At 40.1% G+C, this 27,688-nt stretch overlaps 1 protein-coding gene across 2 annotated transcripts in view; it reads right to left on the bottom strand.

The window, feature by feature from the left end:
- Positions 1-27,688, bottom strand: part of MPPED2 (metallophosphoesterase domain containing 2) — a 110,048-nt gene that overhangs the window by 68,054 nt on the left and 14,306 nt on the right. For both annotated transcript variants that reach the window (XM_069804014.1, XM_069804015.1), the window contains exon 3: positions 2,329-2,510. In XM_069804014.1, coding sequence (XP_069660115.1) covers positions 2,329-2,510 — 182 coding nt within the window. The remainder of the gene's footprint in view (positions 1-2,328; positions 2,511-27,688) is intronic.

Raw genomic sequence — 27,688 nt, 5'->3', positions numbered from 1 at the left:
ATGAGGAGAGGACAGCACTGGAGCAAGTATTCACCAACGCGACAAGATTACGCAGGAGAATCAATTTGCTGCCTGACCTTATGCCAGAAACATAATAACTGGTATTGTCATATATATGAAAATGCAAGTGGACTCTGTGCATGTCACACACACAAACCCCCCCCCAAAACCAACCCCAAATAAACAAACAAAACCCCCCAAACTAGAAAACCAAAACAAACAAAAACCACAGAAGAGGTTTTCTCTGTACCTGAAATATGAAAGCCTGAGGCCAACGCCAGTAGGTCCTGGCACAGTCAAAGCTTCCCGTTTCACTGACTGCCAAAGAATGTAAAAATCTGCTTTCTCAGATAAATACCATACTGACTTCTACAAGAACTATATATATGTTAAGAATGCCCCATGATAAATTATTGAGGCTGGAACAAAACCTATTCAAAGGGTTATAATTTTTCTGTTGCCAGCGTTAAACCAAGGATCTATGTGATAAAATAACATCATTGTGAAACACCTGTTAAATAAAAGGAATGCCAAGTGGCTGCCCATACTGTAAGATTCCCCATGAAAGGGTGAAAACACACTAGCAGCTTACTCGTTTTCTCTTTCTGCAGTACTGAGTTAGCATTTTCAAATGCCAAGCACTGGGCATGGGCTCTGGCTATATCAAAGCAATACTTGTGAAATGACCTGAAGTCCAAAGAAGAACTTTGCTAGCCAGACACGGCTCTTAGCAGTACATTCAGGGTAGACTTTGGAGGTCTCCGCTCTCCAGAAAGCGATTCCTTTTCTGGAGCTGCCTGGCATCTGTAACAACCGAACCTCATTGAACAGCAGAGGTGCCCAAATTCTCTATGGGGACTGAAGCTCGGTAGGACCACACAGCCCACCTCCCAGGGAAGCTGTGCGGCCTCCCACTGCCCTTACCTTGCTTGCTTCTCCTCCTTTGCAACACTAACAAACACCCGAAAGTTGAGGAAGATGATTCCTACTGTGTCGCTTCCCTCAACCTATGCACATATCCCACCTACTTCTCCTACTTTTCTTACTTCCCAGTCCTGCGATTACATTCCTAGAAAAAGGATAGTTTTGAGTCCATAAGATCTAGTACCACTTTCTAGAAATAAGAACGATAAAACTAAGTTACAGTAACATGGCAGTATCGGGAAGCCCCAATCCCACATGCACAGCAATAAAAAGAAGGAAAAATGTTCTTTAAAACTGGGCTGTGGAGATCAGCGGAGGTCAGAAGGAAGATAAAAAGAACAGTATGGAGAAATTGCAAAGGAAGGTGAAAAGACAGAGAATGTGAAAGCTCTTCTATTTAAAAATTCCTTTTGTAAATCCAAATGTTCTTTACTTATCTCTTGAAGGGTCAGCCAAGGAACTCCAATGGAATAAAATTATGCTATTAAAGGCACGTAGAGATGTGGCCATCATACAGCAGGCAAGAGAGACTGCAGTGATGGAGGTAAAGCCTGATAACAAAGCTATGCTTTCAAAGGTTTTTATATAATGCTGTAAATTCATTCTAACATTTCTTGAAGATCAGCTGCTCAAGTCACCTTCAACTCTGAGTATTTTTAGTGCAAGTGCTGGCATGGTAGTACACAGCCAGCCTACCAGTGGCATTTATAACAGGAGCATCGAGCACAAGCTCCCCTACTTCATTTTGTCTTCTGCTGTTGCAGTTTAATTGCCCTCAACTGTAGCAATACACTATCAGGGCACTGCTATCAAATACAGCAGAACATGAAAGGCGTTCTACCAAAGAGGCGTGGAGTGCCTGCGTTCAAAGTTAAAATGCCAGTACTCTTAACTCAAAAGGGCAATCATGTGAATACCACCCCCAAAAAATTCTCCTCTTCCAAACAGTATTACTGATTTTGCCATCCTACATTGTGGGAAGAAGGACTTTTATCACTTCCAAATACACTGTAGCTTTCAGCACTGCTTTAAGTTATGGTAAATCCAAATTACAGCGAGCAATAATTTTGGCTGTGGATATAAACCCACACTGCATCAACTAATGGGACACGGTATGCATTCATATGAGGTGGCACCACCACTCAGCACACACATAAGGCTACGCAGTCCTTGCTGTGGAATAACAGAATCTTTTCCCCCAGGATAATGCAGAAATACAGCGAAGTTTCTAAATTTGTCTTAATTAACAGAATCATACTGAGACTAGAAACAGCACATCACATGAGGACAAGTGAAGTAAGGGTGTGGGGGGGGTTTCAAGTGCTCTAATTCAATTAGGAGGCAGTGACTGACACTTGGACAGGAGAGGTTAATTGGGGTCACCAAAATGCAGTAATTCCTTACCTAACCAGTCATTAAACTTCTTAACCTCTGAGGGCAGTCCCAGTTCGGTGAAATCGCCCGTGTGGAGAAGGATGTCCCCATAAGGCATCTGGATGCCATCTGTTCTGGAGTGTGTGTCTGAGACGCAGACAAATCGCGTGTGGCCCGCTGGTTTTGGAGTGTCATATGGGATAGGGTCGACCCTAAAGCAGACACATAAAGATCTCGTAACAGTTACAAGGTTAAAACCCAGACATCTATTATTTCAGATATCAACACAGATCTATCTCTACAGAAGCACGCATGCATACACATACACATACATTTACACACACCATGCTGAAAGAAAGGACTCTGTAACGCAACACTGCCAAAAATCCAGAAGGGACCACAGTGCTTCTTAAATACTTACCTGGTAAGGAAGGAAAATTAAAAAATACATAAGATATGGCCAGTTGCTGATACTAAAGTTCATTTAAACATTGGGGAAAAAAGGATTTAAGAGACTTTGAATTCAGACATATTTTTTCCATCATCTACCTTACACATGAACAGGTACACAGGCTATTAAATAAGAGGTCTCGTAGGTGGGCCAGCAACAGGCTCTCACTTGAGCTGAGCAGCTTAGCATCTGATTTTGTTTAAGGGCATAGGCACTCCTACAGATTCCAGCAGGAATATTTGTTTACACACAATTAGGTACATTCAGGAGTGCTTTGATGAAGCCTGGAAATTGCAGAACTGAGTCTAATGACAACTTCTTACCCTCATACAAAATGCTGAGCTCATCTTCCCAAAAACCTATAAAGTCAGGAACTGATGTGGCAGAGCACTAAGCAACCATAGATAAAACATTTTTTCTATAGCCAGTGATGTTAAAAATTTAGTTCAGTTGGTTATTTGCAAGCTACATTTGTTAATTTTGTCTTATCAACTATATGCAACCCATCATAGAAGTTTAGTTTTGAGGTGTTTTGGGGTTTGTTTTTTAAATTTAAGCAGAATAGAGACAAATAACAAGGAAGAGAAGTGCTTTATGCATACGTAGCGGTTAAATGTTCTAATTTGTAACAGAATAACTTAAAATACAAAAGGCAAGCCATTGTCTACCTTGGAATAGCAATTAATTCTCTGCAGAGTTACTGTAATTTGATTTGCTCAACTTAACCCAACATTTGAATAGCACTGCATCTGGATTAACACCATAGAAAACCCCTTCCCAGCTCCACAAAACTTCCAACCCATTCCATTGATGTGCCACTTTGATCACATTTAGAGCTTAGCTTCAGCTAGAAATTTTGAGGCGTTTAGGAGTTATGTCAGAATAGCCCACTCACATCTCAAATCATCAGAGCAGTGAAACCAAGCTCTAAGTATTTTAAAGCACCCAAAATAATGCTGTTCTAAGACTTATTGGGACAAACTAGCACAACCAACATTCAAAAACCAGTACCTGAAGGTAAAAAGAAAATTAAACAGGTTTTATCAGTTTTGCTCTCCACACTGAAAGGAAAAACAAGTAACTAGCACACATCACTGTGAATCCGTTTTTCTTAAATGCCCATAGTTGTAACAAGATATATGATCAGTAATAGAAAATAAAGCACATCTTAAGAAAATATAGGCTTCTGAAGTACTCCTTTATTTACTGAACTGTATTTACTACTTTCAGTAAACAAAATTAGTATTTAGTGTTTACTATACACTGAACTGTGTGAAAACTTCTACCAGTGTCTTTAACTTCAGCTCCCTACATAGGTGTGAAAGACCAAAAGCATTCAACTCCCTACACCGGGGAGTTTATAGTGGTTCAAGAAATCAAACTCCATAGGGGTATGTATTGGTCTCCAGTGGAAAATGTCCACATGAACACACCTACTAACGAGATTTTACTGAGTCTTTTATATTTGGTAGAATCTTTATCAAGAGCTAAAATTTTACCATGGTGGGCAAGGGGGGGAAGATATTATTTGTTAGACTGCGTTTTCCTAGGTACCAATATTATTTCCAATCAAACCGTATTTACCATAAACTTACTGTATTTGGTTGCCATGGTCCACTGAATTAATTTGCAAAATTCAGGTTCTACAAGATGATGGTTACCTTTAAAACAGATTTTACTGCAGGCTGGACTGGATGGGAAGGGGCAGTTCAATAGATAACTTTTTTTGGTTTTGGTATTGCACCTCCTATTCCACCCATGGCACCAGGTACAATTAGTTGAGCCATTCAACTTGTTAACACTACAGAAACCCACTGCAAAAATCTGAACTCTGGCAATCAATTGATTCTTGTTCTCTGCAAGGGTCAGAAATTAATAAGGTTATTATTACAGAGGAAAATTCATCTACCCATTGAAATCACACTGGCAAGCTAGGCAAAACTGTAATTATAGGCCATGGTGTTCTTGTATTTGGTGTCTTCCTCCCAGCCACTGAGAGTAAGCTGAAACTTTTTTAACAGTAAACATGGGGGTCTCTGAATCAACACTTCCACACTTCCAAGTATGTTTACTCCACACAACACAAAAAATGAAGACCAACTTTCATCACTACCACATACCTTGTTCAGCGTGTCTCTGCTTGAGCTATGACCAGCACTGCCTGCCTCTGGGGAGTCCAATTTTGTTCGTACACAGCAGCTATGCTTTTGCTATTCTCTGCAGTTTGTTTCCAAACAAACCCTGTTTTGCTATCGGCAACCCCTATTAGAGTATGACACCAAAATCTGGTTTAGGATTTTTCTATTCATGCAATGACTTACAGAAAATTCTATAATCGAAATTCATTAAGTTCCTGACCCTTCCGTCTCCTCTTTACAAACACTATGGTGTTGCCAAGTAACCTTTTTTCTACATCTTAGCTTAATTTCGTCTCTTATTCAGTAGAGCTTACCTACTAAGTATTTGAAAGTGAGATACTGAAGGTTATTGTGTTCAGCCCATCAATTTATCTTACTCAAAATAGTCCTTCAATAGAAACTTAATAAAAGTGGTGTTATTGCCAGTCCTAAAGGCTCACGTTCTTTTTGTCCACAACCACAGTATGGCAAACAGTAATGTGAGATTTTTCTTTTTCACTACATCATGAGAGGATTGGCCTTGGAACTTCCGAGATCAGCTACTGCAGTAGGCGAGGCGCTACCCTTTCACAGCTTCTGGCGACACACTGCTGCTCGTTAGCAGGCTTCTACCTGGGCTGTGAACATCATCCCTTCTTCTGGTGGTCTGCTCACCTCACAACCCAACATCTGGGGATTACCGATGGGCATTTCTAAAAGCTCTGTAATAGTTATGCATCTGTCCCTCACTGCAATTCAAGAGGAGATAAAAATTATTTCAGCCCTGCCCACCACCAGTCCCTGCTGAATCAGAGCCCATACCTAAGAAGTTCAACATATTCTTTACCATTTGCTCCAAAACACAGTGCATCCACCTAACTCTGACACTCTCCGTCACCACCACCACTTTATTTTTTCAGTATTCTTGAGCTGGCAGACTGAAACACTTTACAGATTATTTGATCACTGCATTTGAAAAAGCATGCTCACAGAAAGACACAGAAAATGTTATTCCAGAATAATTTAAACGTTCATATGTTAGGATTAATACAGCAATCAGGAAATGGAAAACAACCTAACAAAATAGCCACGTTTCAAAATGAATGAGGAATTTTTTGCCTTCAGTTAGTATATTATTTTGGGCATATAACTTCCTTTACAGACAGCTGTTAATAGGTACTCATCTATCCTAAGATATCTTGCACCTTAGAAAATCAGGCACTTAAGTGGTTTTTCAAAAGTTTACGTAAGACCCAGAATGAAATCCCATGAGGCCGTTGAGCAATGACTGCTTTCTAAGATCATGACAGTAATGTAAGATCTGTCACATTTAATGCATTTATGACAAGGGTTTAGAAATCAGAAGGGACAATGTAATCTTCATGCACTTCTATAAGGACCTTGTTTATCAGATAATTACTTGGCTTTACTAAACTGCCCTTACCACCAGTTGTTCTCATTTAGAGTAAGAGTCCCTCAGGTACAAACCTCAAATTTACAGTTCCTCACACGCTGCTGCAGCTGAATCAAATGACAACATAAACCAGGCTCCGATTTGGCTTGCTCAGCTATCACTAATCAGTATCGTCCTCCAAAACCACGGTTCCCATGGCACTTCCAAGACAGCGGGGCGGCGTAAGCAAGCAAGCCGAGTGCTGCCCCTCGCCCTGCCAGATGTGCATACAGCAGCCCAGCGTGATGTTGGCTGGGCTGCTGGCACCCAGCGCTGCTCCCAGGGACTGCGCGGACTTGGAGTTGTACGCCATCCCTCACCCATCAGACAGCAAATTTTGTCATGGCTTTACACTTTAAAAGCGGAGATTAAGTAAATAAGCAACAACAAGCGACGCAGAAGTTATCGAGGAGATTTTGACAGTGAGGCAGGAGGGCTGAATTCAGAAACTCAGAGAGGAGGAAAACATTGGGCTTTTCACATGCACGGAGGCAAAGGACTTGATTTAGGATGTCACGCTATATGGAACAGACACATTAGCTATGTATTTCGGCCCAAGCTTACACTAGTTACTCATAGTTGTCTCACAAATCAGCAGCATTAGAAAGTACCTCCGAGACAGAATGGGCAGTGCAGCCCTCCGAGAGACATAGCTGCAGGCAGAATTACACTGAGACCCTCTTTTCCAAGAAAATTTAGAAAAGACACAAGCACCATTTTTCTGAAAGAAATAAAAGTTTTGATTGCAAAGGATAATTCTGCATGGGTGAGTTCGAATGCTGAAAATACAGGGCTCTGCCTGGGTTAGCGGCTCCCCGGGAATGCCTGTGCTTAGAGAACTGAACTCATAGCCTTTTCACTTCCCTGCTCTCTTGGGTTTTGAGATATGCAGACCCCAAATCCCCTCTTACAGAACGATTCCCAAGAAACCAATTCATCCGTGAAGACGGAATAAAAATCTTAAACATTAAGCCAGGAAGAATTTCCAGTTCCCAGTGTCGAATAAATCACTCAGATGAATGTAGCACCTATGCCGGACAAAACATTTACAGATGCCGAAAATCCCTTCCCCCACCCCAAACCCTACAACTCAAACCAGCACTATTACTGCTTACAGTCCACTACTTCTTAAGATGGTTCTGTTGTCTTTCCTACAGGTGAACAAGTCAGCAGTCAGCGCAGAAGACCACGTAACTTTACTCCTTCCCAGGCTCACCAGATGCATGAAGAATAGTCCCGTGACGTAAGGGCCCACGTCCTTCCTAGACTGTGTCACATCGTATGCTGTCTTTTCATCTCTTAATAATTCCTCCATTGGGTTATATGTGTGACTGAATTTGTGGGTTTGTTTTCTATGACATCGAAATTAGTATTCATTATAGATCCATTTAAGCACAGACTTCAAGCCTGTGTACCACATAAAATCTGTGTGTGTTGTTGCACTTACTCTACTGTTTTGGGAGACATGCCATCTAGAAACTGATCTATATTAAAAACATATCTATATTACTAGCTTTTAAAAAAAACACCTACTCATACTTGCTATGAATAGTCACAGTTTTCTTCATTTACAGTTTAGCTTCCTCTTGCAAAATCTTCATACTCTTCCTGCTACTCCTATTTTCAAAATTTGTAAACCAAATACTTTTTCAAAGAGCCAGTTAGCTTGGTGTATTTATTTTAGGATGAAAATACAAACATTTTCCACAAAAACACTTTAAAAAGTTTGTTTCTAAGTGCTGTTAGTTCCCCCTCCTCAGCTAAGGCAACAAAAGATAACTTTGTTGAACTGGAAAACAAAAGCAATATATTTTCTACATCTTCAGCTTTTTCTTTCTCTGAATTTGTACCTCTGTCTCTACGTATGATCCCTCTGGCATGGGAAGTTCAGGAGAAGAGAAGAATGGGAATTTCTGTGAAAACTCCTTGCAACAGTATTTGAAGTATTTGTTACTGTAACCAAATCTCACAGCTTTGTTATATTGTGATATTTATTATTTCTTTTAGAGCCAGTCCCATGTCCTAGAATTGGGTGATCACGTGAGACCTGTGGCTTAATTATTTTTGTCAAAATAGATCAATAAGTCTCTCAGTTGAAGAAAAATGCATGAAATGCATCTGTATACCCTGCAGACATTCAAGAAATGGAATGAAAATAAAAGATGTGTAACTGTTCTTATTTAAAAAAAAATCTCAGGACTATTAGGCCAACGTCATAATTTTAGAACCAGTTTTTAATGCCACAGACCAGAAGGACTATATCAAACCAAACTGCAAATGTGTCTACCATTTTGAAACAAAAATTTAACATCTGAATTCAAAGTCTTCAGCTCAAAACATTAACATAAGTCTTCAGTGTAGTGTCATTTAGTTCAGTTGATCAGGCTGATATGAACATGGACACGTTACTAAAGACTTCATACACCATCAGATTAAAAACTAACACTCCAGCATCAAGTGTGGAGCAGACACAGTGCCCCTGTTCTTCATTAGAACTTACTCAAAATCTTTTGAGCTGCTCCACTCTCCCAACGCTACCAGGAAGCTTTCTGTGCCTGGGTTGCTCTGCAACTGCATCACCCATAGCTGTTCTGAATGCAGTTTCCCATATTTGTAAGGCATTTTGGAAGATCCAGGCATTTTCTTTTTTCCTCTACTGAAGCACTTGTATTTCTTACTTATCACTGTGACAGCACCCAACTCAACACCCAACTTTTCAACTCCCCTCCGTGCCCCAGCTGCAGGATGCTGGCAGCCAGAGCCGCAGCAGCGACGGCACGCATGGGGACAGCCTTCCCACATGTGCTGCCCGTCTGCGACACCCCACGGCCGGCCAGGCAGAGCAAGAACATCCCCTTGCACACCACGATGAAACACCAGTGAAAGGGCCATTGCTGGGCACACACCAGAGCCAACAGCGCACAGTCAAGACCGAGGCTTTTAGGTGACAAAAAAATCCAGAAAAAGGCAAATTACACTAAGGGAGGCTGTAAGACTGTTGGGACAGTGACTGAGACCGCGGATTTTTTCTTTCCAAGGACTCGCCAGGCCCCCGGGGTTTTACCCCGCACTCACTCTCCTCTGCCGCAGGTCCAACCACCCGTGCTCAGATCGACGCAGCCCTGGCACGCTCGGCCGTGCCTCCCCAGCTGCTCGGTCCAGTTGGCTTTGCTCCCTGAACTGGCTCAGCACACTGAGTCCAACAGGCCCTGGCACCTTTATCTCCTTGAGTCACCTCACTGTGATTGCCAGGGTAGATGCTGGTTTCCCAAGCACAGCTGTAGATCCCAATCCTAAATGAGACTCTAGGTGATGAGGGCCCAGGCATAGGAACTGATAAAAGGGGGAAAAAAAGTACATGCCTGGAAAAGGGGGAAGAAGTGAAGGAGAATACCACATCCAGCTGACATAACCATTTTGATTTTCTTGCTTAAGAAATCCTAGTACCCATGGGTAAAGCCAGACACCACAGGTTACCGTGGCTTTCCTCAGCCAACAGGGTAGCAAACAAATTGGAGAAAAACCAAGTGGGGTGGTGGGACTGGAAGAAAACCCAGCAGGGCAAACACTCTGGTAACAGCACGCCACAGAGGTGGCAATGGTTGCTTCAGCCTAACACCTGCCATCAGGGAGGAGAGGTAAAAGCCAGCGCACCAGGTAAGAAAACGACTGCAAGTCAGCACCCTCTACATGGCCGCCTCGGCACCTCTGCCTTCCCCTTCCAGGAGCTCCATTCCCACACCCGCCTCCCATTAGAGAGCTCACTGGGGGCTCCTCCAGACGCACTGTGCTAACACTCCTGTGTCAAGATCTGCGGTCCTGAAAATTCACTCTCGTCAGTCAAGAATTATTATCACTTCGTAACTTGAATTTAGAAATTCCAAACAAAACAGGCCTTTTACAAATATTTTTGAGGCTGTAGTGACTATTTTATAAAATGGTTTGGCAAATGGATTAACTCCTCAGTATTTATAACTGATCTCCTGATTGCAAAAGGGAAACTACAAAAACTTTGATGGAGGGGACAGGCAGGTTATCTGATCATGTTGTCCCCTCCAATGAAAGGTGAACAGTCTGCAAATTCTTACAGTATAAATTCAGCACATCATACAGATATCTGGACATCTCCAGCCAGAAAAATACATCCATGCACATACACAGAGCTGATTTTGTGATACAACACATGCTGAGTGACACAAAGCCAAATACTCATTTTCTCTCAATAAACACAATGAATGCCAAAATATAGCATTGCTTTACTTGGCCACTGTCAGCCGTTAATTGTTTAAATCATACATATTAGTGCTTTTGTTAACTTGACTCTGTCTTCCAGTACGGTCAAACACCAAGAAAACATCTGGTTTCTTCTCCGACTAGAAAGGGATGCAAATACTTTTCAACACTCTCACTGGTAGACCTTACTTGTACAAGCACACGTATCTAAGAACAGACTACCTCAAATTACCTAGAAAGCCACACCTCTTCTGGAAACCTCCACGTACATGTGTCACCCATCAAAACCTTAAGAGAGAGTTCTGGAAACTGTAAAACAGACGTCTGATATTTATTTCAGAAACGGCATTAATTGTGTCTCGGCGCAATGTGGAGGGGAAAAAAAAAAAATTACATTTACAAGCCCACAGGAGGATTCAATGCACCACTCAGCAGCTTACTGCTAATGTTTCCAACAATTACAGCTGCAGGGAAATGATGGATCTTTTTATTACAGGTTTTGGAGCTGTTTTACTTCCAGTGAGATTTATGAGATTAAACAGAAAAGACCTATATTATCCACTGTCATCATTTGGGCAAACTTAAAAAACCCCTCCTTTATAAGGAATTTATAGCAATACATCTTCTCAGCCCGATATAAACCTCAACTAATTAAGAGTCCAAACTCTGTTAATCCCAGATTCTAGTCAGTAATAAAACCAGAAACAGCTAAAATCCAGATTTTCTATGGTGTTCTTTGGGGGCAAATAGTCAGCTGGTCTCTTTTTTGAAGTACCTAACCTCCTTTGATATTAATGGGAATTCAGAAACTGAATTGCTTGAGCGCTTCTGAAAATCCTATTAATCATCCCTTTGCAACCGAATTTTGTTTCAGTCAATGAAATACCTTCTAAAATTTAGGTATAAGTGGCATTCCAAAGGTTAGAGAAGCAAAACAGAACTGAAAACAGTATCAACACCAGTATCAGCATCACTCGAGGGCCCAGACAAAAGTTTCATTTTAGTAACACAGTAAATTCCCATTTTTATGCTGGTATGGCTTCAATTAAAAGTCATTAAGAAGCACTTTTCCCACATTCTTTTGTTGTTGTTGTTGGGGCAATGCTATAAATTATGTCCTACCCCCATCCCAAAAGAACTCGTTTGCTGATAAACCTGCACCTACTAGGAAGGTATGTCAATAACCTCTACACACTGAAACCGGATTTTTATTTCCCTGCTATAAGCTCTACAAACACAGACTCATTAAATATACTCAGAAAGTACAATCTGGCATCCCAAACCCGTAAGAGAAGTGAATTTAGATCCGATTTTAATTTAAAGGACGAGATTTGCAAAATATACATCTTTATATCTCAGCAAGAGTGAGGCTAAATTAATGCGTAGTATCCCTCCAATCATTTCAATTGCACAAGTCATAAAATGGGGTGGACTTATTTCTAGGATGAAAACCACAGAGAAGGCTTTTAGCCCTTGCTTCAACAGTAAAACAGTTTTTCAAATTGTAATGCAAAAAAACCCTCCCCAAAACAAACAGAAGCAGATCTCCAGGATAGATTAAATTTAATTGGTTTTGCTCTAACTTGACACATCAAAAATGCCATCTTTCTCAGAAATTAGGACAATTTTGGTCAGAGGGACAACTGTAGAAAACTAATGAGATGACTTATAATCACAAGGTTCTGTCAAAAAAAAATTGTATAAGCATGTGCAGCATATACTCCATTTTTGATGCCCATTTGTATTAAGAATAAAATCTGGAATGTCCTAAAATGTACAGAATTCATAAGCATAACTCAGTACTTTCTCTTGGAGATGATAAATTCAGCAAATAGACAGTAACTCTTATGCAATAAGGCAACTGGACAACTGGACTTGAAGGCGCACAAAATTTTGAGAACCGATTATCTTTTAGAATTTGCTACCAAATCTAAAATCTACCTTAGTGCTTCAGAAACAAATACTCAGCATTTAGACACCCACATGATTAAGCCTAGAGTGTTTGCAGAGAACCACTCAAGGTTGGTTCTGATTCGCACCACACACACACACCCCTTCCCCCCATACATTTAGTCTAAAGTATAGTAACTACTTGAAATTTCACTGACTTTCAGCTCAGGAAATACAAGTGGTGTTCTTCTTTAATCCACAAGTTAAGCATACAGAGCAAGTAAGAAACTCTGCACTTAACCTTATCAATCATTTTACTTTCTGACCTGAAGTTATCACCCTCTCCAGGGATGAGATGCAATTCAATTGCCATGCAAGCAAAGCGTTAGCCCTCTCCTAAACAGAGTGCTAATCATAAGTCTCTCTGCTGCTCTCTCTGCCTTATGATTTGACTTCCACAGGCGTGATGAACTGAGTCCAAAAAATCTGTTCAAAGGAAGGACAATTCATGCTGGGCAAACGCCACCAGTTCCCATTTTTAAGCTACTAAGGGCATAGAGTGCCATCAACATGCCTATGAAATTGTCACTGATACCAGTAGGAGATTGGTGAACAGAGTGGAACGTGTAACTCAAATAAAAAGAAATTTCCTAGTATTCATGCAGCATGAGATACTATTTTAAGGAAGTAAATTGGCAGACACTGTACAATATCTACAAAATCAATCTGTGGATCTGAACCAGTAAAATTCTGTCTCTTTTAGGATGTATATTCTCTCCTGCATCTTAGCTCTACAAACTTTTTGAAGATATTGGTAATAAAATCTTTCCCATTGAAATCTGGGCATTTAACTCTATTTTCCTACTAAATAAAAGTCTTCATAATAGCCATGCTGTCTTAAAAGGCCTTTTGCCACTCAGTCTCACATATATGAATTATTTCAGCCCTTGTCAAAGGTTTCAGCCTCTAGCTCCTCTTAAGGTTTAAGAAGCTTTCTGCAAAGAATGGACAGCAATTTAGCTCTCCTTCTAAAGTTAAGTCCTTGTTTTTAATAGGAATAGAGAAAGGAGATTATTAACTAGCTTCCACCAACACCATAATACAGGTTCCTACACAGCATCCAGATTACCAAAAAGCTCGGTACTACATTAAAATGGTTGACTGAAAATATCTAAGCTTTCATGTTACATAGTCACACAGCTAGCCTAGTATTTCTAAACTCCTAGTAATTCCATTGCCACAAATTTTGACACCAGTCATCCATCTCAAGCTCAACTGGAATTCTAAATTTAGACTGGCAAGAGATCTGAATCAGTCTCAGGATGTATAGAAAAATATGAATTTACTTTGTATAATTTTCTTTGAAGTATGGAGAAAAAAAAAATCACCAGAACCAAGTTCTGCTCTTAGATATGCTCTGAACCCTTCACAGTAACTTTGCTGAAGACACAGAAACATAAAAGATTACTTTGGGCATCAAATTCCACTGGAAAGAATTTTGCACTTTTATCTTTCTATCCTTTATCTTACTAGTGCAATTGTCTTCATTACAGCTAACATTGTCTCTCTGACATACATGTCTAGCATGAAACCCAGTCACAGACAGAACTGGATTCCATCAACAAAATGCTGCAATTCCTTGGTGACTGGATTGGAGGGCTGTAGTGTGCTGTACTGTAGATACTGAAAGCAGGTTCTTTTATTTGTAACAGATTGTGCCAAATACATCCCCAGCTAAAAAGATTATACCAGATAGCTTTCTCCCTCTTTTCTCTCCCTCCAGTATTAAACAACTTATGGCAAGGAAACTGCAGGTCAAATAGTATACATTCCACAATATTTCAAGATACAAACATTAGTTCGAGGGAGAAAAAGCTTGGTAGATAAAGCTATAGCAGGGGGAGAAATAAAATCTCATGTCTACATTAGCAGAACACTGCACTAATGTAGCTTCAGCTGGAGATACTCCTTAGAAATGCACAATTCATTCTGACTTTCCTTCTTCCCCCTTTATTTTCTTTTTCAAATCTCACTCACTACTTGGTGTTCTCATACACTTGGTGTTCTCATACACTTGGTGTTCTCATACACTTTCTCCTAAGCAATGCGTACTTATATGATAGAGGCTGCTGAACTCAGCACCAATGCCTTCTTACAGGAGAGAAAAAAAAAAAAAAAAAAAAAAGAAAAAAAATCTTATGGGTAAAAACCAGCACTGAATATTTTTGTTGTACCATCACTATAACTTGTTTATGGCATTTATTTGACACACATCACATTTAGACAATATTATGAGAAGCGCTGCTGCATATATGATCACGAGATTTTATCAATAATGTAGTTAATAGGCAGAGGGTTTGTGGGCAACCACAGTGTTACAGGTTATCCAAGAACATTTTTGTTTTGCTTATACTTCTATCATAAAAATTAATGACTTAGAAGTCCTCAGTGGGTGTATCTGGGACATTCATATTTATCAGAACTGTTACTGACTTCTGCAGTTAGCAATTATTCTTACTGTATTAAACCATTTATTTCCAAAGATGTATCCCTAAAATCAAATAAATCCAAAAATGAATTATAGTCAAGATAGAAATCTACCTCAGGGATACTTTTAGAAAACTCAATTTAAAAATGCATTTACTTTCGCTTCTATGCCAGTAACAAAGGCAGGGGAAAAGAGGGAAGAACAACAGAATCATTCTGATTTTAATATTTTCTACAAGTCAATTCCAAAGCCAAATCAGCTGAAACACCTTAATATGCAGCTTCTATAAGTGAATAGTAGTAAGGCATTATCACATATGACTCAGAGGTTGTTGCTAATTGTACAAACCTACTTAGTAATCACTTAATATGCAACAGAACACAAGACCTTGAAAGCTCTGAAAATTCCGTATGTTACACACTATCAAAATTTTGGTTCATGTGGCAGATGTAGAAGTGCACTGCAGAAAGTAATTTCTACACCAAATACAAAAAGCAAATACTTTGTAGCTTTGAAATTTAGAGAAAGAGTATCACCATGAAAAGCTCCAGGGAGGGAAACAAGCTGCACCAGGTAATGTTTTACGATACAAAATGAGATGGGGCAATGTAATTTCACTTACGTGATTCAGTTAAAAGCGATGCAAATGCAATCTCACTGATTACACTTCAAAACAAAAGAGGGAATTTCATTACTTCAACCAATGCATTAGACATGTAAAAATTATGAAGCATCCTATCTGCAGCAGAACAAACAGAAACCATCATTTCACATTTAGATGGGAATAACCAAGGTGAGTGAAATTCATCCTACTGTGGTGGGTGCCAGTAAGGCATAAACTGAATAATGCAACACTTAAGCTCACATAGTCAATGGTATACATAAGGTCTCATGCACAGAGACGAACTCCACCAAACTTGTCATTAATAAGCTAAAGAGAAATTATACCTCAGATCCCCTAAACCATGAGTAAAAAAAACCCCGAACAACAAAACAAAACAGCAAAACCAACCCCACACCTTTTTTATGCAAAAGAATCTTTTGCATTGATTTTACTTATCTTCTGGTTTCTTGAAGCTTGAGAATATGAGGAAGTTACTCTGAAGTAAGACAGGCTATGTGAATTAAAAGTACCACAGCTTTTCCTGTATGACTCCAGAGGGAGTCTATTTATTAGACACAGTCCTGTTTTCTGATTTAGCTTAAGCACTTTTCCTAGAGAATGAGTGTCCAACACCAAGAGGAATTTCAGAGTACCAGCTGCAGAACAGCCTTTTCTGTAGGAACTATCTTGAATCGGTTTCCCTATATAGATACATACTTAGTCTTGGTTTTCATCTTCATATTCCTCTCAGTACTTAAAAGGAAAAGTAACTTAAATGCCTTTAGTATGTATTCTGATAATAAAAACTTAAGGAAAGCTTCAGCTACTTGAAAATTCACAGTAAAACTGACAAACTGGCAAAACCAAAATACATGAATATATGGAATATCAGTGTGCACTCATCATCAGTTATACTAATTTGGGAGGGTTGTGGGGTTTTTTTAAACAATCAAAACCATTTTGCTTTCACTAAGAATATGTGTAAAATTGCACCCACCTACCCATCCGCAGTAATTTTTCTCAGCATGCAAATGAAATGCCAGTTCTTTTTCCCTGTCATTATGGTGCAGGAAAAGATACCTTCCAGGGACAGACTATGACAGAATTCCACAACAGCTCTGCAAGGCTCTGGGAAATTTCATATTTAACAAAAAATATGTTTCTATGAGTTTTCAGCAAAAAAATCATTACTAAACATTCTGTAAAAGATATTAACTAAAACTTCCCAGCATCTTTGACAGGTATATAACTATTAGGGTATTTTCTAAGTAAGGAAACAGGCTAATTCACGAAGTTGCTCTACGAGACCAAAACAAACAAAAAAATAAACCAAAAAAAAAAAACCAAACCCCCAGCCAAAACCCAAAACCCCACAACTGTTAAAACCTGGGAACAGCTGTCTTAACCATTCCTTCCTTTACATCTGGATCCATTTGTTTTTTAGTTTTCTTTACATTTCTGCATTCTGGCTTGCCACTGAAATTTCCAGTTGGACAGCACGAAGGGCTTGTGCTTGTGCTTACTGAAGTCAATAAAGTCAAAGTTCACAGTGACCGTAACGGTACAGGAATGTGAGCTAAGTGAAACTATTTTGTTCACATCAATACTTAACAGCCATCTATATTAAACAAAATTAGCAGTTAAGATTCTTAGTTCTTTGACTAAAGTGACTAATTTCCTGCAACCTTTCTCCTCCTTCCTCCCTCCAAACTTTCTGGCAATCAAGAACAGACTTACAGACTGTTTCATAACGAGTACTGCCCTTAAGGGCAAAACTGGCAAGATACTTCAGTCTGTTCCAGAAATCCCTTCTGCAATTGATTATTCCATCTAGTTCTACTCTACTGGTTTACTTTGGCCTATAAAATCTTGAGCTCCTTCATCTTCTGCAGACTGTGAAGACTTGAGACTAACTATACCCCTAAAGGGCAAAACTGTCTCTTTCTAGAATGAAGAGGCTCTGGTCAACCTGTCTTCTGGAAAAATCAATTGTAACTTTTCCTCAAGAATGGCTTTGTCTGCAGGCTGCTGTAGAAACCAAATGGTAAGATGCTCAGAGGCTTTCCAGTAGCAACTGCTCTTGTATAAGAAACCATCTCTAGCACCTGCTTTTTTCCATTGGTATTATCTACAGTAACAAGGATCACATCTATTTCTCTCCTTGTCAAATAACATGTTAGATTTTTTTAAAATAAAACATCATCTTTAACTGATCAAGAGAATATCATGCAGTTCCAAAGAGCTATGCTCATCTCGCCCACACAAATGACATTTTCTTGTCTGAAACGTCACGATCTCCCCAAAGACCGTTTCTCAACAAAGTAATACCTTGCTGTTACTATGATTTGATACCTGTATGCCCTTTACAGTGTGTCACCAAGACAGCAGCAAATACAACAGGTGTATATTTTTTGTAAAACAGCTAATTAAAGTGGCTGACAATCACTTCCATGTAGATCAGTGACATTCACTGTGTGACAATACCCTTCCTTATAAGCCACTCTCCCTCTGTGCACACCCACCCCCCAAACATGATCCAGTAAGTCGCTCTGCCCTTGACCTTTGCTAAATAACCATGCCCAGAGAATAGCCTGAATTACAGACTTGCCATTGAACTATTTCTCAGTATGAGGCGACCTGCCAGGTGTACGTACCATCAGCTCCAAGACCTCAGTAAGCAGGGGTATGCCTATCTGTGCTCCACTGGGACAAGCCAACTATCCGAAGGGAGTCTAACCTCACAGGAATTTAACAAGGTCTCTGATTCATAACATGTGCCACTCACTTTTCAGTTCCCAGCCTGATGGCAAAAATGCAATTCCAGTCCCAGCGTGGTGGGAACACGCTTGTATGTGGAGGGACAATTGCAGTATGGTACAAAGGGAATTCAGCCCTGGGACATTAAGTATGGCCTGCCACCAGTTTAACAAGATGTCAGAGATGCTCACTGAGGATAATACAACATACAGCCAACTTTTCTATTTTGAAGTAAGTGCAGGGAAGTGCTGCTGACTGCACAAACTATGCTGTGATTTTTCACACCACTAAGAAAGTGTTAACCATGAAGACCTGTTGTCTCCTGGATTTTCCCTGATAGTTTCCAGCCTGTGATTCTCTCTTTCTTGAGTGTCCCACCAAGCTCTGACTCATAGGAGATAACAACTTGTATCAGGAAGCCTATCAAGATGATTGCCATTACCATCCACAGATCTGGTAAAGGCCACTATTTGAAGGCTAAGAGTGTAAAATACACAAGCACAGACTTGGCCCTCCTTAAAAGTCCTTAAGAGTGTAAAAGTGCGAGTCATGAACTATTTCATAGGTACTTGTCAGCAAAAAGGGGAAAAAAAAGGCCGCCTTCCTCTTCCACTATAGAAGTGGAAGCAGAACCTATACTGGGAGCCTACAGACAGGTGGCTGGCCACATCCTCGCAACCACTCCTCGTTTCCAGGCATGTGTTCAGTCAAACCTCTTTCCAACCCCGCTCTCGGTGCAGCTGCACTGTCTTGAGCCAGTACTACAAGTCAAGACTTCGGACATCACAGCCTAGAAGGGAGTACTCACAGGACAGCTGTGCAGACCTAGACCTAGATGTAGCTGTTCTCCTGTGCCCACTTTGCCACTTCTCACGGTGTGACTGCTGCCCTGGAAGGTGTGTGGCCCCTCCACAAGCCGATTCAGCTCACCAGACGGGCAGGTGAGTACAAGCACAAGTGAAGCATCAGGAGCATAGCAGGAATGAAGGCAGTGGGCCGCTCTTTTCAGCAGAAGCTGCATGTTGGAACACCATAGCAATTTTCCTAGATGTTGAGTGGGGTTTTTTTTCTTCCTATTAAGACAAAAGAAAAGAATCTCCTTGGTCTAATCAGAGTTTTCTCTATTTCCAGACACAGTTTGATCTCGCATCGTATGTTCGACTTCTAGATGACTCCTTTTGTTAGAGATAGTATTAGGGTTGGATGGGAAACAGACTTCCTAAACAGACAAATTAAAAGCAAACAAACAAAATGAATGAAGGAAAAAAAAAAAAAGAAAAGCAATTAACTTTAATATGTTGAGATAACTAGAGCCCTGACTGGAGTTTCTTTATTGTGCTAAGGGGCTGTATTTCACAACCTTCTTCACACCTTTCTTTCCCAGCATCTCAGTCCTAACCATGCAAGCTTTTTTGTTACTCCATTTTTTTGTAACTTCCTTGAACAAAACTGTATCCTTACATGGTCTCATGTATTTATTTGAACTTTAAAAGCAGCAAGTGACCATGCTGTATATGAAAAACAGTTATGCTCCGCTCAGTTTTACAGACTTTGCTTTTTTTTGTTGTTTTCCTACAACCACTTCATTTTTTCCTAAGGGACACACTGACATGAATGCCACATTAACTGCCAACTCTACGAGAAGAACATTTCAATCACCCATTACAACTAAGAATCAGACCTCTAAAGTCCAATGGCCAGATGCTGTTTCATGCCCTTCCAGTAACCCTGCAGCACGGCTATCACTGCCACTTCTTATCTTATCGCTGTTTCAAACATTGTCTGCTATGGTCAGACAAAGAGCCAGACCTAAACAATGATGTTAAATGAAGACTTCCTCCCAACGCAGTCTTGAACTTCTAATGAAACTGATCACTCCTTAGCAAGATAACAAACCATGTTGGGGTTTTAGGGCTTTAAAACTGAAGTCAAGAGAATGTCAAAAGCAAGCAAGCTTCCAGAGAACGGCAAAGCTACTACTGCATGTAAACATTCTCTCTGGGCAACAGGTAAGCCACCAACTATATGTATATGTACATACATACACACATGTAGAAACAAATATACACCACATGGGTTTTTTGATTCCTTTGGTTTTTAATCACAGAAAAAAAAAAGCTCAGTCAAATTCTCCTCTATTACACCTGGTGAGCAGGAAAAAAAAAAAAAAAAAATTAAAGGAGGCTTTTTTGCTCATTAGATTTTCAAAGGCAGCTGAAGTGGCTGGGAGTTTTCCAGAGTAAAGAACTCAACGTTTTTTAATTTCATTAAAATTCAAAAAATTCTGCACTAGAAAGTGATGTCAGTTAGAGAAAATTATTTTTGTAATGTTTTTATAACAGTAAAAGATCCAATATATATGAAACAAACAAAAAAAAACCCCCTAAAGCCAGGAAGGAGCAAAACTTTTGCTTCCATAATTTTTCTCCATCTGGCTGCCTGCTGTCAAGAGTATAACCTTTTTTACCAGCATAATCTGTGTCCTCATTAGGTGGATCTGTTAACATGATTTACATTAGAACTATACTAGCAAACTTCACTGAAATAGATTTGGCCTCTGTTCAGACTAACTGCCCTTTCCTCCAGGGCAGCCACAGGTAGGAGCTCTAAAGGAGGATTAAGGTTTTCAAGGAGAGAAGAACATCCTATCCAAGACTGCACACGACAAAGACCACTCTTCATTCATTCCATCCCATCAGCACAGCCTTAAGTGGGACCACACTGAGTGCCTGCAGCTCCCCAGAGGCCTCAGTACCAGGGAAGGCCCAGAGACGCTGTCCTACAGTTCAAAACAGGGTACTTCTTTTGAATCCTTGCACCGACCAGCGCCTTGCATCGTCCTTCATTGTGGCAACCCCAGCAGGACTGCTGGCAGCTCAGCGCTCTCCATGCAGCTTTAAAGCACTACGCTGGCCCTGCAGAAAGTCATATTCCCACTGATCTCCATAGGTGCACTCAGGCCCTTCAGGATGTAGAAATTATCTCAGATTATTCTTGTAGCTACAGTGGGGAATTCTTTACGTCTTGTCTGGAAATTACACGAAAGTCTCGTGGGTTCATTCTAGCTTTGCAATTCACCTTGCAGTTCACACAGAGAACTCTAAACCATCCGACACCACAAGACACAAACCAATGATTACATGGCTACGTCCCCTGAAGTAGTTCTGCAAACGAACTGCAAAGTCAGCCGTACATTAAACACAAGTCCACTACTAACCAGTGCGGGTATACAGTTTGATACTCCGGCCTTCCAGCAGCAGTGCCAGCCTCTGCAGCTCCCAGCCCTGTCTTGCTGTGGCTGGCTCCTGCTTCAGCAGTCTCCCCTGTTGTGCCAGAACAACTGTCTTCAGGGACGGACGGTGAACGGCACTGGAGAACTGAACCGGGCTACACAGAGTTTCTCTCCCGCTCACTCCAGGGGATTACTCTGAATTCCCAATTACGTTACACGTACAACACAGACACGCTGGAGAACAGAAGAGCAGTGCAAAGGAGTGAGGGCTATTCGAGTTGGCAGTATCACCACCCCCAAATAAACAGGGAGCAAAAAAGCCCTCATAAAACCACGGCTTCACACACTCATTGTCATTATGAATTTAACAAGCAGTGGCTTGAGCCAGCTCTCAAACCACAGTGGATGTTACAAGGGATGTTAGTTTGAGCAGCTTAAAGCAGCCCCAGGTTGCGTGTCTTTGTGAAACCACAGTGCAAATCAGATTGCTGATCCGTTCCCGAGTTTAACATTCCATCTGAAGGCAGTGGTGAGCCTTGACTAAGTGTGCAAGTGAATGCTTTCCTAGTGTGGCTTCATCAGTGATTAAGCCATATAAAAAAGGCAGAAATACCACAAAGGAAAAAAAAAATATATATTTTGCCCTTTTTAGCAATATAGCTCAGTTTAGGAAAATATTTCACAGCATCTTACTGTTTCTGCAAGGATAATGAAGACTTAAACTCGAAAATCTTGATCTCACTGAAACCTGTGACAAAACTTCCAGGCACAGAGGTTGCACTTCACTATTTCAAAACACTTCTCCAGCAACAATTACAAACTGGCCTTTCAAATCTATATGATGAAGTATGTAGCTCAGTGAAAGCACAAGTTATTGAAGTTCTACCGTCTTATTATTTTCATAAAGATTTAGGTCAAGTGCTGCAGAGCAGCATCACAGAAAGCTCCTTCAAGACTCACTCCAAGAGAGTCAGGAGCAGCCAGCCACCTTCTTACTAAGTGCAGGAAGCAAGAAGAATGAGAAAGCAAGTAAAGCTGTCAATGCAGGGAGTTGTCTACATGCTACTGCTATGTAAAAACATAAGCACTGTAGAACCTTAAAAGTCCTTTTCAGGTGTTGTGTCACTACCAACAGCTAATATAACAGGAAATTTTAAGTCAAATAGTGTATTAGCCAAAACACCACCAATAAATAGCAAAGTTGCCAGGCTTAGCATAAAAATGAAACACACTAATGAAACATAGTGCAGTTTGTTCGTACCATGTGCAGTCTAGAATCATGCATAATGTAACAGTGCAACTGCTAACAGCAGGCTCACAGAAGATAATTTACACTTGTTTTTATGGACATGAGGAACTGATCTTTGAAGTTGTCCCTAATGAGATTCTGCCTGGCCCTAACAGCATCCTGAGAGAATGTGCTGGTTTTCTCCCCTGCATCCGGTGCATATTTATAATGCAGAATCCAGACCTATTTAAATTGCACATGTGGACTGGTGTCCCCCCATACCATCACGGTCAGATTCTCACGGTGTGGGAAATACCTACTAAAATGTCTCAATTTACCTTCAAGTCTTTTTTGTAATTACCCATACCACCTTTACTAATTACCAAAAGATACATGAAGGTTAACGAATAAGGTTTCTTTTTCCTTTGTACAGTTGAACTCCTAACTTGATTAAGCTGCCAAGTCACTGGCAGCTGTATCACACGTTGCAGAAGACATGTCCAATATACAGTCATAAGGCTCGTCAGAGAAAGCAGAAGTGTAGCTGTGTAATGGATCAGAAGACTTTATTTCAAAAACACAGGCAGCAGCATCAGTAAGACAAATAGAAAATATTTTTTGCTAGGCCCTATGTAGTCACTGCTTTAATACTATACCCCACCTGTTTTTAAAAGCCCTTTCAGTTACGAGATCTGCAAGAACCATTGAACCAACATCACCAAAATCTCAAGTTGCAACTAACGGCAGTAGCCACAACACCTCTTTCAACTAGGAGATACTGTGGTATGACTACTGAAAACTGGCAAGGGGTGAAACAGATAATGTTCACGGAGAACGGACCTCAACTTCGTCATGCTCGAAGAACACCGGTAGTCACATCTGTAGTCACATGTATAGTAACACAACCCTTCTACAGTACTGGACCAAAACCGACTGCAAATTCAGATAAACATTTTAAAACATTTGTTTAAATGCTGCCTAATGTAACTTTGGTATGCGAGTACTCAGAGCACTGCTGCTAGCAAGTGTCATTGCCCACTCTGAGCCGGGGTGTTGACCCATGTTTGGCAACAAATTAAATAAGGACAGTCTAGGTTTTACTCCGTCTTCCATCCTTCTCCCACATATAGCCACCCACATACCATGGTTCTTGACTACCACTGTTTCAAGTCAAACAATTCAAGTAAACTGAAGCTGATTTTCATTTGGAGTAATGTACTGAAGTGCAAACTAAGGCAGTTCAGGAAACTTCTTCAGGCTCCGTTCAACTGTTCCTTCTGCAGGATAACATCCTTCAGGAGAGTCCTAAAATCAGAACACTGGGGATGGCAACTCCAGCAGCAACCCATGCAGCTGATACATAATATACTTGTTACACCATCAGGGAACCAACATTTTAACTCCTAGTTTTCTGCCTTTTTCTGTTTGGAAAATAGAGAGGAATAAAATCCATAAATTCTTTGAACCTACTGGTCAGCGCTCTTCATGCCCTATGAATGCACAGTATATTGTTTAAGATTAGATGAATCAGTGGATAGATAGCAGTATACCTGATTTTTCATTTAGAGCTCATTGTCTAATCTGACCCTAAATGAACAGAAATTCTACCCCCGACAGGTGTTTGGTGCCTTAAAAAAAACCACAAAGGACTGTGCTTTAGTTCCTATAAAGACATTCACGTAAAAAGACCACCACGACAACTGGTGTTCTCTGAAGAAACTCTAGCTTGAATGGAGGCAGAGACTAATCTACCCTCCTGGTTCCACGTGAAGTCCCTACAGGTAAGAGACGACAGTCATTTGTGGGAACTTATGAGGGAAGCTCTAACAGTAACTACAATAGCTCTGTGTGCATACGTGGAGAAAGAGAATTTGTTCCCAGTGCACTGTCTGACACTGCTCACAAGCACACTAAGCCCAAAAGAAGAAAAATTGTAAAGAATAAAAAAAAAAAAGCGTGCCTTTAAAGCCGCTAGGTTCTGGGCACAGCACTGAAAGGTTCAGATGACCTTGCCTCGGTATGTTAACGTGTAACCTCTTGGTCAGCATTGCCAGATTCCCTTGTGAACAACTACAAGGCGTAAGTCTGGAAGCTCAAAATCCAAAAAAGCTTTTGTTAGGAAAATAATAAAACACATACAAACCTGAAAGACAGACTGTGATACTACTGCTGCCGCTATAATGTGCCATATATTACTGCCACACTTCATGCTAGAGCAAGATTGCCTTTAAACACATATGCAGACAGTAAAATCGTAACAAATGAAATACAGCTGCAGGTACAAGGTGTGCTAAGAACTATACTTTAGGCCAACATCTTATCTCTAGTTACTTCTGGGTGTTTGAGAGCATTTATCCATTTCTCATCTTCCATTTATTCCTTATTAGTCACCTCCAGTACATTCCTCTTGCATTTTATTGGACAAGTGTCTGGACCCTAAAGAAACTGCATTGCCTCTTTATAAAGAGATATCCAGAAAACTGCCACTTCTTGTACCAAATCTTCTATATAGCCCCATTTAATTTTAACTAATTAATTAAAAAAAAAACTCTACCAACTTCCTGACTCTATGTGTTTCAGTTTACACCTTTTAACTCTGCACTGAATAAAATGATTCATAAAAGGTCTTTCTCTTTCTGTAAAATGATGTCTTAAAACCTTCTAAGAGAAATACTGACTGAAAATAGTGACTCCTGCATATCACAGTTATTAAACGATGGTGTGAACAGATAATCAAGGAAGCCAGGTGATCCAAAGTTAATTTTCAGCTTAAATTAATGTCCTTCTTGACAATCCAGACTGAATGCAAGGATTCTTTTCAGGAAAATAAGCTCTGTATTAATGATATCTAAAATGAATAAGCCTGAAAACAAAACAAAATCCCCCTATACAGAGATCATTTAAAATTCCTTGAAACCAATACCAGGGATTTCCTTTCTCCTCTGGCTCAGAGAAAATGAAGGCTCTACTCTACTTACATACATTTTAAAAACAACCTGTTTTCCTGAAGGCACAGATTTTATGGTAATAGATAACTAACAACAAATGATGAAAACTCCAAGAGTTAAAGGTCTTCATTTTGCTGCCAAGATGATCTATCAGGTTCTGAAAGGAACAGTATGTGTGATCCTTCCATTAACGCAGCAGCACTCTCACAAAGCAGCAATGCAAAGTAGCCAAGCAGAACACCACCAAAGGTCACGGGGGGGAGGGGGGGGGGGAATCATATACCACCCCTAGAGGACTGTCATCATCATTTTAATTCTCTGAAACTCGTATTACAGTATTTGATCTGTGCATCCTCATTATACTCACAACATTTCTACCAGAAAAACTGTCTTAAGAACTTCGTGCAAACAATTAAAATACCCTCCAAAATATCTAAGAAGTTGCAATATGAGTCATAACTCTCCCTCAGTAACCCAGAGAGGGTGTCCTAAGTGGAAGCTTTCAAATAGAATAATAATGATAGCAGGACAAAATTTGTTCTTCTTGTAGACATGCCTTCCTTTCAAAGCTGCAAACATCACTGTTTAACAAACAAAAGGCAATGGAAAATCAAACTAATGTCAAGAGATATAATCAAAATGAAAGCAGTTTATTTTAAAACTTTTCAAGTAATTTAAAAGATTACACCTGAGTTCTAGATGATTTTTTTATGAATAATTATCTATTTATTTAGTTTTAATTTATTCACTCCTTTCCAGCAGGAGGAAAAGTGAATGCCTGGCTGACTTGAAATTTACAATATAAACAAACCACAAAGATGAAGTTTCCCTCTTCTTTAATATCTGTTAATTACCATAATCTTATATGTACCTTGTTAGCAACCAAAGAAAAGAAGCCCCTGAAAGAATGATAGCTTAAAATTGAGGGAGTCACTTACTCTGGCATCTCTAAGTGACTAGTCCTGTCCCACTGGAAGCACTAAGACTGTCACTGATCACTGCATTTAACAAGTATAGGACAAGGCTCCTATTTATTAAATATGCTGGACCACATGAAATTTTAATTATGAACAATTATTTTCCCCAAAACTACTACTTTACCATTCACAGGAAAGAAAATAACCCTTTGGTAATTCTCACTGCTGGTCAAAAGTGAATGTGCTTTAAGAAACAAAGAAGCCTAGAGTAATTAAAAAGTAATGACTTTTCTTTGTGCTCCCTATATAAAAGGAGCATGAGGGAAGACATACTGGACTAGCACCTTTTCCTTCCCATAAACTGATACAATAGCTAAACATTTAGAAGTAATGTGCTGACCCTGATGCTCCCAGTCACTACACTCAATTCCTTATACCAGAGAAATTGTAAACGTGGTAAATAGCAAGTTTGCTGGCTTACAAATACATCAGATGAAGTCCCTCTATCATACTCCTTTCTCCTTCCCTCCCCCATTCTCTCTCCATCTGCTGCCCTCCTGGGAAGGGACTGCTACATTTAATGGCTGTGTGCTTTTAAGTCTAATGTGCTGGATGTAAGTTAATGCCCAGTACAGTAAGTGGGGACTCTGCAGCGAGGAAGCCTCCAGTACTGTTTTTTCCTTGTCAACATGCAGTGGAATCTCTGTAGCCCTCATGTCAAGCAGCATGCAAGGAAGAGAGGGTCTGGGAATATGAAATCCACAACCTGTGACAAAAAAAAAAAAAAAAAAAAAAAAAAAAATCACAAGACACCACACGGCACAATCATTTAAATAATCTTTTGGTAAAAAGAGGAGAGAATTGGGATTTTCTTATTTGTCTCTCCCCTCAACATAATGATTTAAATTTAGAAAATATGCCCATTATAAAATAGAGCATATAAAAATAGAGGCAAGCACTTCCCTGTCAGTGAAGAGTACACAGGTGAACTCTGTTGATGGCATTCTGATCCTCAAGACAAGAGAAAGAAGTAACATGGGCTTGACCCATCAGTTATGAAGAGGACAACTGT

This window comes from Haliaeetus albicilla, chromosome 16 (genome assembly GCF_947461875.1).
Source record: "Haliaeetus albicilla chromosome 16, bHalAlb1.1, whole genome shotgun sequence".
NCBI classification, from domain to species: domain Eukaryota; kingdom Metazoa; phylum Chordata; class Aves; order Accipitriformes; family Accipitridae; genus Haliaeetus; species Haliaeetus albicilla.
Note: the sequence above shows the minus strand (reverse complement) of the source record. Positions and strands in the feature narration are given on the sequence as shown.